This window comes from Accipiter gentilis, chromosome Z, assembly GCF_929443795.1.
Source record: "Accipiter gentilis chromosome Z, bAccGen1.1, whole genome shotgun sequence".
In the NCBI taxonomy this organism is placed as follows: domain Eukaryota; kingdom Metazoa; phylum Chordata; class Aves; order Accipitriformes; family Accipitridae; genus Astur; species Astur gentilis.
Window position 1 is genome coordinate 23,567,629 of NC_064919.1, and position 12,421 is coordinate 23,580,049.

At 42.9% G+C, this 12,421-nt stretch overlaps 1 protein-coding gene across 1 annotated transcript in view; it reads left to right on the forward strand.

The window, feature by feature from the left end:
- Positions 1-501: 501 nt before the first annotated feature.
- The window catches only part of GRAMD2B (GRAM domain containing 2B), a 32,389-nt gene continuing 20,469 nt past the window's right edge, over positions 502-12,421 (forward strand). Inside the window, exon 1 of the mRNA XM_049794881.1 lies at positions 502-593. Within this exon, the coding sequence (XP_049650838.1) occupies positions 502-593 (92 nt within the window). The remainder of the gene's footprint in view (positions 594-12,421) is intronic.

Sequence of the window (12,421 nt, forward strand, 5' to 3'; positions counted from 1 at the left end):
GCCAGGCAGCCTCGCGGCCCGCGCCGTACGCCGTCCGGCCCGGCCGCCTTCGCCTTCGCCCCCGGGCCCCGGCCGCCTTCGCCCCTTTCCCTCCTCAGACTGTCTGCGTGCGTGTGAAACCGCATCTCCCGTCCCCCCGCGTGCAACATTAAGGACGCCTTTTGTTCGAGCCAGCGGGAGGCAGCGTCTCACGCCACAACGTCCCGACTGAGTAATGTAAGGCGCGTAGCGGATCGGCCACGCGGGGAGCGCCGGCTCTCGGGGCCGCCTCAGTCACTTCGCGGCCGCAACCGGGGCCGACCTTCCGCCGCGGCCCGAGGCGGCAGCCAGCCCCCGGACGGGCGGAACCGGTTTTTAGCGGCTTCTCGCTGCGGGCCCGTGCTCCGGCTCCAGACGGCCCAGGACGGCGGCGGCGGCGGCGGGGCCCGCCCCGCGGCGGGGGCGGGGCGGCCTGGCCCGCCGGTTTAGTGCCGGGCGGCGGCGGCGGGCTGTGGGGTGCCGATGGTGCTGACGACCGAGCAGCGGTGCGATGCGGAGGAGCCGAAGGCTGCGCGGGCCGCCGGCAGGCGGGAAAACAGGGGCGCCCCGCGGCTGTGAGTACTGCCTGGGCCGGGAGCGGGGGCGGCCGCCCGCGGGGACCCCGCGCAGCCCCGCGGCGACGAGGCGGCGGCTCCTGCCCGGGCCGCCCCGCGGGGGAGCGGCGGCCGCGCAGAGTGATTCGGCGGAGTCACGGCGGCGGCGGCGGCGGGGGAGGCTCCCCGGGGCGGCGGGCTCTGGGCTCGGCGGCGCGGTGGGGGCTTCGCTGTTCTGGGCGTTGGCTTTGGTTTGAAGTTCGTGGGGAAGAGTCGCCGAGGGGTCTCCGCCTCCAGGCTTAAATGAAGCACGAACATCTGTCTCTGCTCAGCCGAGGTCCGCGCCCTTCGGGAGGCGGCCCCGAGCACAGCGTTAAACTCTGAAGTCGTACTTTCGGGAGCAAGGCGTAGAAATACCGCTTCTGGTAATTTCGTGCAACAGACTGGAAAGCCTTCTCTGCCGTGGCACGGAAATCCAGCAGCTGTGCTTTTTCACTTGCAGTAATGCGCATGGGCTCCAGCGGGAAGCTGCGATCCTCTCCTCTGGGTGCCAAGAAAGCCCAGAACTTTGTCAAAAGTTCACAAACTTTGATGTAGGCAAGACGCAGGAAAATGGGAGTTCAGTCTGAATTGTGTACCTGCCAGAGATGGGACGGGCTGCTCCGGCAAGGCGGTGGGCGCTTGCCTGCCTTGGCGTGGTTGCCCAGCAGGGCCATACCCATAGCCAGCCTCCTTCTACTTTTTAACCTGAGAGCTACTGTAAATATTGAGCAGATGAAGAGATCGAAAATACTTCATGTTCCTCGGGAGGAAGAGGAGGCCTTGCTGGCTGGTAAAGGCTGCTTAGGCTAGTTGATGGAATATAGGGAAGTTGGAGGGCTTCCCCTTCCAGGGGTGGGAGGGTTCCCTGCACTCCCCTGAGGCCACTGACCTTCCCAGCCCTCTGATGGTGGCTGGGGGTGTCAAGGGTTAAAGGCTGCATCTCCTGCATTGGTCTTTGGCTTCCTGTGGAGGTCTCAAGTTGTTTAGGTGCTTGTATGCCATGGTAATGACCAACATGTGAAAATTTTGCTAGAATCAAGCATCTGTCTAGTTCCATACCGGGCTCCCAATTCACATGGAACTTGACAGTCCCAAGGATGCTGTTTGAGAAGTTAAGCATCTGCGAAACTAGAAACTAAAAAAATCTGTGTCTTTCTCCTCAAAAGGAAAAAAAAAAGTTACTTTCTCCTAATCTGGGATGATTTCCCTCCCCAAAGAACTTTTCTTCACAACGATTTAATCTTAAACAGCCTCCAGGAGAAAGGAGAGCAAGTTTCCCCAACTGTTGTATCCCTGGTCTCTTAAGCAGGTGTATTCCCAAAGTATGTGTTGCAACGAAATCTGTTGCCAGAAATAACTTGCTTGTTAGAGAGCATTGGGAATCAAAGTGTCTTCTAAGTGTCCTTTATCCTGTACGGTGTAGTCACATCAGTGACTTCACATTACAAATGAGGTGTAATTCCCCCACCTTCTCTAGAGCCTTCCGACTTCAAGCCTTGGGTTCTAATCCCCCACACAGAATTATGCCAATGAACCTAATGAAGTTCTTCAGGTATGCAGGATCTGTGTCGGATTTTTCTCTCGATAACAGGACTAGGAGTCTAAATGTATAGAAAGCTTGATGTCAGAGACGCTGTACGTGCACCAACTAACTAACTGACCCTCTGCTTTGTCCCCAGGTGTTTAGTCGTTCAGTGCTGAATTGGCTACAGTTGTAGAAGTGAGGTCAGTCTTAACCAGTGTGATAAATGGAGACGTCTCACTTGCTATGAGTCTCCTTTTTTTAGCTGTCAATTTTTGCTGATCACTAGAAAGTAGGTGTCATGCAGGGGAAAGCTAGGTGGTCTGTTATGCTCCAAGCTACAGTGTTCAGCAATACTAGCCTGGGCAGCAGGAGGTGAAAAGACTGGAGTAGGCAAAAAAGTTGAAGTGCTTTGTCTTAAACTACGAAATTGTTTACTCATTTGCTGGCTGGAAACAAAGTTGGAATTTGTTTGCCAATCCCATTTAACTGGTAGCTGGACCCTTCTGAGAAACTGTCATGTTCGTTTGACTGTGAGTTAAGCTCAGAAGCCAAGTAACTTTGGTTTGACTAATGTGAAGCTACAGGGAGGATTGTTCAGCTGAAGGACAAGAACAGAATCTTGGTTTTGATTCAGTTAGAAGTGAACTTGCTAAAAGTTGCATTGCTGAAGATTTGTTTTTAGAAAAATTCATAAATAAGTGTGTGTGGTTGTGGTGCAGTTTCATTCCCTTCATGTACTTCCAGGGAACAATATGCGATCAACAGTGCTTATGCTGACCTCTATTTGAAAAAAGTCCTAGCAGAGCTACAGAGGCTTAGGGAATCTCTTAGTGTTTTTCAAAGCTCAGGGGAGAGAGCTTTATGTTTGTACTGTAATCTGTACTTTTTGGAGGTATGCTTAAAGTCTTGTTCAGTTTAGAGATGGACTTTATAGCTCGGTGGGCTTCTGCTGTTACCGTAGAGGTGTCCCTGGGGGATGGGTGCTTCTGAAAGATTGAAGCTGTAGAAGGTTTTGGGTTTTGGTTTTCTTGTTGTTGCTGTATTGTTTTTTCTTTATCATCTCAAGATGAGATATGAGAAGATTATGTTTATCTGCCAGTGATTCAGGAACTTTAAACAGAAGGTTAAGTACATTCATACTGATTTAGAAAATGGGCTTCTCTGGCATGTTTAGCAATAGTTGTATCTTTGCAAAGTTTGCAAAACATCTCTGTGGGTTGTACAATCCCAGAAGTAACACTGTGTGGAAGGTGCACAATGCTATTACACAGACCCAAAATAGTCACGTGCCAAAAGTTTGTCATTACGTGGAGTTTCTCCCAAGCAAATCAGAAGTTCCTGGACAGAAAATGCCTTCCAGGTGGTGTTCCCTGACCATTACATTCTGAGGTGGCCTCAGGCCAAAAAGGAGTTAACATTTGCATTGTATTTAGAGGGTATTTATTTTTCTGATTTGAAAGTGGGGTGTGTTATGTTTGCAGTGGCACTGGACCTGCCTCAGAAGCTGTCAGTCCCACTGCAGGGACAGCTTGTGGAACAGATGTTGTATCATTGAAAACAGATTGTGGTACGTTAAGGAGAAATGGCAGAGGTGTAGTAACAAGGAGTTCATATTCCATGTCTGCATCCTTCTGCTTTCACGCATACTTGCTTCTGTTGAAGTCAATATGGCATTTTCTGGTTTCCACAGATAGTATTTGGCCTAGTACGATTAAACCTGTCTGTATTAGGGCAATGTGCTGAGTTACTGTATGGTAAGATACCACTAACATTAAGTGGCACATTCTGTCCCCTTACAGTTACAGCATAAGGTAATGTCCAGTTACTGAGTGTAACTTAAAGAAATAAGGAGACTAGGACTTAAGACTCTGAAAGGTATGGAGAGGGGATTTTTTGAGCAAAAATACATTGCAGATACCAGGGAAAGTATGCTACTGAAATCAGTGGAAAATGCTTACAGGCAAATTACGTACTTCTGGGAAAAGAGAGAATGTGATTTTTATGGTTTGTTTGTCTGATGTATTATGCTGCCATAACAACAGATGTTTCCTAATAACTGTTACTTAAGTTAAAAGACAATTAATTGACTGACCTCTGCAATACTCATAACTCACTTTTTTTCCCTAAACTCTCTTACTGGAGAGAAACACAAAATGCAGAGAAGAAGGGGGAGGTTATTTATTACTGATTCAAAGTTTTATTTCAGCTTTGATCCAGGTTAACTCCTTTCCAGCAGCCAAACTTCTACTGGTTTTTTGTGAAGGGAAAAAGGCATAGGTATGTGTCTATGTTATTCATGTTCTGTAATTTCAGTGGATGAAGATATTAACACATATTAAGTACCATGTTTTTTAATTCTTGCCTGGTAGTTCTTCCCTATTTTTATAGCAAAAGTTGTAATGTGTGATCTGAAAAGAAGGATAGGCTTGCAAAGTGAAACATTTAAATTTGAGGTGTGACAGAAAAGAGTTTTCCAGTCTGGATTACCTCCATTTGTTCATGATGATGTTTTTTAATTGCTGCTATTTTTTACTTTTTTCGTGTCATTCTTACTTTGTTCACTGTATATACATGCTTAAGTTATAAAAGCAGCTTTTTAAAAATAATTGTGCCATGTGTAAATGCACGATATGAATCTGAACAGGCTTTTTGTACCAAAGTGCCTCATTGGCTAACCTGAAATACTCCCAATGTGCTACCTTTATTGGCTGTATGTAGTCTGTGAGAAATGCTCGTTAGGCAACATAATATTACAGATAAGCTTTAGGCAGCAGGATTTGTTGCCAGTTATTTGGCACATGATGCATAACTGTAGTATCAGAGTATTGTCTTCTTACCACCATCTCCATAAATGTTGCAGTCATGTGGTTGGAAATTATGTGCTTATCTAATGATACCACTGCTGGGACTAATGATCTTCATGCTCTGTATATAGCTGTTGCCAAGTCCGTATATATCCTTTCCACTTAACCTTTGTAGACTTGGGTTACTGTTATACCAGAGAGATCTTTTGTTTGGTCTAGCAATCTTTACAGACCTCTTCTGTAGTATTTAATTTAACCAAAATTCATAGGTAGCTGTCTGGATCCAGCTAAGCTGATCAGCAAAAGTCTTTTCAAATATTGTTATCACAGAGCAAATAATTTCTCTGCAGATAATAGGAATACAGTAGGACAAGTTGTCTTTCCCTGTTTCTCTGCTTTTCCTTGAAAAGAAACTTCTTGCTTTATCTAGAAGATCTCTGAGCTATCCAAAATTACAGAGTGATTATGTTTTCTTGCCAGAAAGCTGTAAACAAATGTTTAAAACATCCATTTTTCCTTCCAGATAATGCAAGGTTCAGTGGGAGACTCCAGGAGGACATGGGCAACTGCTCCCTGCTAGCCCTTGTCTCCTCTTCGTAAAATGGTGTAATGTGCTGTCTCATGCTGGGGTGGTTGTTACAGTAATGGAATTACATACTGAGAGGTGGGACACATGAATAAAAGGGAGAACCAGGGGTTGTAGCATACGTACAAGGAGAACACAGTTGCCTCTTCATTCCCTGGTAACTGAGCTTCAGTGCCGTACCAAAGTATTCACTTCTTTTAACTAAACTTCTACGTGGCTTTGACTGGCTTCTGCCTCCATCCTTGAAAAATAGCAGTCTAAGGTGAGGGAGGTAATAAGCTTCCAGAAAGAAAGCAGCAGGAAATAATGTGCAGAGTGCAGATAGGCAACAGGGAAAGAAACTTGGCAGGTTGGAAGATGTAGAGGCAGACTGAAGCCACCTTCTTCTGTGGATATATGGGGGAAGCCTTCCAGTTACTTTACTATGAAACAACAGTTCCTGATGTCCCTCCAAAAACCAACCATACCTAGGCATGTCCTCTACAAAGAGCCATTCCTGTAGGTGCATCAGTGGTTTAGCCCTCTGGGAATCTTAGTTCAGGCTGTTTAGGACAGATAGACCACCTAGGCAAAAGACTCTTGGTGGTAATTTTGATCTACTGCTTATGCTACACTAGCTCAAGAAGAGCCATTTATGCTTGTTCAGCCTTTTTCTGGACAAGAAGGAGTGTTACAATACAAAGTCCAGTAAATAACAAAATTATATGTATGCCTATATGATTTTCTGAAATTTTACAATACATGTGGATATGCTATGGCCAGCATAGGAAAGAGTGGGTGTTGCCATGGAGGACAGCGTGCGGCCAGCAGAAAGGCTCATGCTGAAGAAGGAGGCTCACAGAGCATTCAGACTCACTGTCCTGGTGACACAGAAAATATAAAGTCAAGCTGGCACTAGCAGGGATCTGGCCGCCACATGTCACATCTGATTCTAATAAGAATGTCTTTTTCCAAGACTTCAGAAGGAAAATGGTTCCTTATATACAGTGTGGCAGTCAAAGGCACTGTTGTGATTAGCATCAGTTAGACCCATTGTTGGAAGCGAGTATTTCCTACTGTGAAATAATAGCTTTTGTATTAGATTATGTACATTGTTCTGGTCTTTTCCGTGAACACATAGGTGGGCTTGTAAGAAAAATTGTAGGTAACAAAGATAATTATGGGAAATTCAGCATTGCCAGACTCTTGGTGAAGAGCGAGCCTCCAACAGAGATTTCACTTTGATCCACTTCTATCCTTGATGGAAGGTGTGATGAAACAGGGTAGATGGACACAATTAGATATTCGTTTTCATCTCAGTTAGTGTTTTGCATTAGGCCTTGTTGGGCACTATTCTTGATGGGGAACCCACAAAAACCGTTGTACTCAGGCATCCCTTGAAATACGTACTTTTAAATTTTCTCTGCTCAATTAGTGTCAGCTTTTAAACAGAGAAATCTCATTAAAGAGTGTGGATTATCTGTTGTCAATGCCAGTTCTCAAAGAAACTGTTGCATGATCAAGCCCAGCCATCCTTCTCTTTGTATATAACCTGTCTGAAGAACCAAAATTATTTCTTCCTGTGTACATTGAGTAAAAAACTTTGTGTGCAGCATATTGAGTCATTATTTCTAAAAGTGCAATAAAACAGAAGCTTCTGATCAAGTGATTCATGGTAGCTTCATTTTTTAACTTTGTTTTTCTTAAGCAGCAGAGAAGGGAATAAAGGGGTTGGTAACATTGCTCCCAAACTTATGCTATTATCTCTGGCTGTTCTGCATTCTTAATAGCAGTTGTTAATATAATTGCTGGTGTCTGCTTTTTTTTTTTTTGCCTTTTTTTAATCCTAATTCGATCCAATATAACTACTCCATTTTTTCAAACGCACAATTAATGCTGACAAACTGGCAGCCAAGTCTGGTATCATGTGGAGGCATGTTGCTCTGGAGTTCTTCTGCCAGAAAACAGAGATGTAGCTTTAGGTAATGAGGCTAAACCTTTGTGCTTATGCTCTGGTGAGGAGGCCTCATTTGTAAAGATGCTCGCATTGTTCCAGAGAAAGATTTGTGTTGTTTCTGCCTGAGTTACAGAGCAGATCTAACTGATAGATGCCTATGAGGTCATACTGGACACATGGATTGTGTACAGATGCAGTATTTATCTTTTTTATTGAATTTGGTATAGGATAACTGGTAGACCTGACACTTAAGTGCCTTTGCCCTCTTTTCTGCACCCTGAACAAGTTGTAGATCAGAAATTCTTCTTTCTTTTCCCTTTTCCCTGTTACCTCTGGAAGCTAAAGCTAAAAATGTGATCTGATATAAGGCTACATGCTTCGTCTTCAGTAGGAATTTTGATCCTATTTTTTGACTTCTTCTGGTTTAGAAGATAAGGTAGGCTAGAACTGGGAGATAGGAAAAACTTTCCTCCTAAAGGCTGCCAGCAAGTTGGAGAATGAAAAGAACACATACTCCAGACCAAAGCAGATGTGAATGAATGTCTCCCCTAAGGTCTTTTCCTTCACATTTTTTTCAGAAATGTGTCTGTCGAGATTTGTGTTTTGTGTTGGATTTGGCCATGCTTATGTTCAGATAAATAGTTGTTGGTCACCCTGCTGAGACTCCAATGAAAACTGTTTCATGGGAATCTTGTGGAGTTGAGTGAAGATAAATACGAGAGGGCTTTTGCTTTTTGAAGTGGATATCTGAAACGGAAACTCTTGAAAAGACAATAGAGCTAAATAGCTTATGTTCCTTTTCTAGTGTTAACTTAATAAAATACCTTGTTATAGTGTCTCGTGTTTCAGAGCACAGGGAATTCTTCTGTGGGTTTTTTTTGTTGTTTGTTTTTTTTTCTATGGAACTTGATAGCAGTCTGGTTTTGATTAGACAGGGAATACAGCCAGTTAATAATAGATGGTATTTAGAGCAGAGAATTTACATACTTGCTAATGACGTCTGCAGTGTCACAGTGATCTTGCTGATGTACAAGTGGTAAGGTAGTGTGAAACCTGATCTGGTTATTGTGTGAAATGTCTATTCAGTTGAGGAAAAAAACCTGACTTCCTCTATCCTTGACAGTGTTGGAGGGATTTGTTCAGAATTAACTCAAAAATTTAATTCATCCTTTTAATAAATATATAGCAACACAGACATAAGAAACTACTCACGGGTGAGTAATTGTGTTCCAAGAGGTAGCTGTGAAATAGAATACAGTAGATATTTCTGAAATGAATTACCTTGATATATAAAATAAGATTTACAGTTAACACAAGTCTTTAACAATTGGGTTGGTTTCTCTTTTGATGCTAGCTGACATTGAGATGTCACCACCTGTGCCTGCAGTCCTGTTTCATCCTAAAAGTGCATAGAGAAACATGTGGTATATATGCATGTGTGCTCATCCATATGCATGTGATATTCAATTAATGTGCAGCTGTATTTGCCTCCATTATGCTGTTTGGCTGTGATCTCATGAGAAGAGAACTAGCCTGCTCCTTGAACAACCTGTGGTAGTTAAATCTCAGTCTGGTTCATACCTATTCATATTAACAAATTGACCCTTTCCCTCATGCAAGGTTTCACATTTCTGCTCCTTCATTAATGCTTTGCTGCTCTCCATATTTGGTATAAATGCATCTGCTGGCTGTATATCTGTCATAAAAAAATACATAAGAAATGCCGTACTTCAGAATCAGCTGCGTCACTTCCTTCACTTTTCAGCCTTAAATACAAGCTGTGTGCTAAATATATGGAATTATACAAATACCAAATGCATACATTATGGCTATGCTTAACATGTATTATAGCAGCTGTCTGCTCCTTTATGATTAGCTCATTTTCTGCCTATTTTAGTAGTTTTGGAGTCTCAGTGATAGTCAATGTTCGGCTTTCCATTTGCACAGTAAAAGCGATACTTGGTCTTAGAAGTAGATTAAATCATAACATTATTCTGAGGCATGTTTTTTAGGAGATCTATTTTCTCCCATAAACAGTGCCTTGTACCACCTAACACTGGAGCATGGCTGTAGTGCCACTGGAGGCATTTTGCTTCTGAGTGAGCAGTGTTTGTAGAAACAGACAACATCTAAATCCTCTACTTGAGCACTGTTGTTAGTTCATCCAGTGTGGAGACCACTCTAATCTTCTGTGAAGAGGACAGCAAGAAATTTTACAATGGAAAAGGTATTTTTTTCACTCCAGTGGTGAAATAGTTTAACTGTGTAAGGTATGAAAGGAAGCTCATCAGATAAAGCACTCCGGATTTTGATTAGCTATCCAAAAAAGGTTCGTTCAGGCTGGTGCAGTGTAGGAAAGATGTTCAGTGGAATGATGGAACATACCTTCTGAAGGAAGACTTAAGACTTCAGGCCTAGCAAAAGGAAGGTTGAGATGATTGCTCCTTCAGGGCATGATAGGTCATGGAAAGCCTGTGCTGAGGAGGAGGCCTCTGGCCTGCAGCATGCTAAGCAGAGTGTCCTTTCCAGCATTAGCACATTTCATCTTACCCCCTCACAGTCATCTCTGCTTGAAGCATGTTGCTGGTATGTCTCCTGGATGCTGCCTAGGTGTCTTCATCCTGCTTCATCTCCTCTGCTTTTAAGCCTGTCAAAGTCTGTCATCTTGATTTGGGATCCTGAAATGTTTTGAGCCTCTCCCTCTGGCTTTTAGTTTCTGAAAGAGTAACCAATTCCCTTATCTAAATAGACTCATGTCTGGGAGTAAGAATAGTTTAAATAACATATCTCTTTGTATTTGGGCCTTCCACACTACTTTGATTTGTCAGTTCCTTTCCGTATGCTAACAGCTACCCAGTAAATCCAACAGCTACCCAACAGCACCAAAAGATACAGAATGTCACTGTATCTGTGATGGGTATTTCCACATACCTTGTACCAAGCATAGTTGTGGACAGTAGGGGAGAAATTACTCTGCTCTCTTTTGGTTGATCATATGCAGTAACAGCAGTCTAACTGCTGTTGCAAAATTAATCCTTTTTATATGAAAGAGATGACGCAGGGTAACAGGGCTTCTAAGGTAACATGATGATCTGATATGTATGCTCCATCCACAGAGAGAATGTTGCAGCAGTGCTGGCTCATGTTAAACCCTAGGGAAATATTGGTTTGGCTGCAGTTTTGCAAGTAATTGAAGTTGTAGCTAACATCTCTGGTTATTCAAGATGCCTTTTTCCTCCTACATAACTGATCTGCAGTTTGTGGACTGGGGGACTGGTTTGTCGCAGCTTATTGTGGCTTCTGAACTTTTTAGACCTGTTATCAGGTGGACCAAGTAGCATGGGTGTCCTTTGGGGCGGATCTGAGGAAGCTTTGTAGAAAGGTTTGTGTGGTTGTGGGGAATTAAAGACAGTAACCACTGTATAGTTCTGGAGGTTTTGATATCTCTTATGTATGCCTGAGAACTGTTCGTGTCTGATGAGACTATACTGGGGTTGTCGAAGACAATGGTTGTTCTTTAAGGCTCACTTTCCAAACTGTGACCTATTAGCATGTGTCTCATTATTTCTCTTCAGTACTTCTTATTCAAACTAGTTTTGAAGGGAACAGGGGAAAAGTTTATGGTTTAGATTACTGTCTTAATTTTTTTCCTCTTGAAAGATCCTCATTAATGTGAGACAGCATAATTTTCACAGGAAGTCTGAATTTTTCAGGTCCTGGAGAAGATTACCGGCAAACCAGAAAACCTTCTGAAGTTCAGAAAACTTTCTGCGGTACAAGTAACTTGACACACCTGTCTGTCAAAGTTTTTGTTTCACAGAAACCATTCAAATCAGAAGAGATTAAATTCCTCTGACTTTTAAAATACATTGATGAATAATGTACTCTTGAACACTTCATTAGAATGAAACTTAGTCCACTGCCTTGATTAATGTATTTCATAGCACTTTCCCTTTTCTGTGATTTAATCTTAAATTACTCTGTTCAGTTATTGGTGTATATTTAAAAAAGGGAAAGAAACATTTCTTGTAAAAAGTTTTGTTAGAGTGCTTGCAACTAATGTTTATTTTAACTTGCTTAGATACAAGATACGATCCCGTAGTAAGCGCAAGACTTGGCTTTGAAAGTACTCCCTATGACAACTTACTTTATTTGGAAACTGGAGACAGATCTTTTATTTTTTTCTTTTAGCTGTTATTTTAAATAGCCTCAGTAGTAGTACCAAATACACAATGTACGTTCAATTTGAAAAATGTTTATTTTTGTATCAACAAAGTCCTGATGTTGCAAAGTTTATATGCTTTGCCCTGGTATTTGCAAATATAGCTGACTTGTATGCAACTGCTGCTGACAGTTATAGTGAGCATCACTTTGTCTCTTAAGTGCACTTGTTCTAACTTTTTTTTTTTTCATGATTGCTGGCTTTTGTGCTCTTTTTACAAAGCATTTATGAATCTTGACTCACATGTGAAATGTAAGGAGTGCTTTAATTTGCTTGTGACTTGTTTTGGGTCATACCTGTGATCTTTCCTTCTCCAGAAGGTCAGCTGAGATTCTTCTGATACTTTAAAGACACCTACTAGGAACTTAGCTGCTGTGTGGAGCTAGTTATCAGAAGCATGAGGACAAACCCTTACGTAGTTTTTCGTTATATGAAGGGGGCATATGGGAGCTAGGGTGAAGGATAGACATAGCAAAACTGTATCAGCTAGTAGGAATACACGGAATTGCTACTGTCAGTGGCATGTGTTACACAGGTGAGTCTACTCATGACTGAGATATTTTGGAGGAAAGTCTTGCTGTGTTTGGGTACACTCTGCCTGTTCTCAGCTGCAGAAGATGATCCTGGAGAGGTGACCAGACTGGTGTAAGATAGCTCAGCATGTCCACACACAACAGGCGGGAAGATTAGCATGTTGAGATGCCCTAGCTCTCTGCCATCTGAAAGCAGCTGGA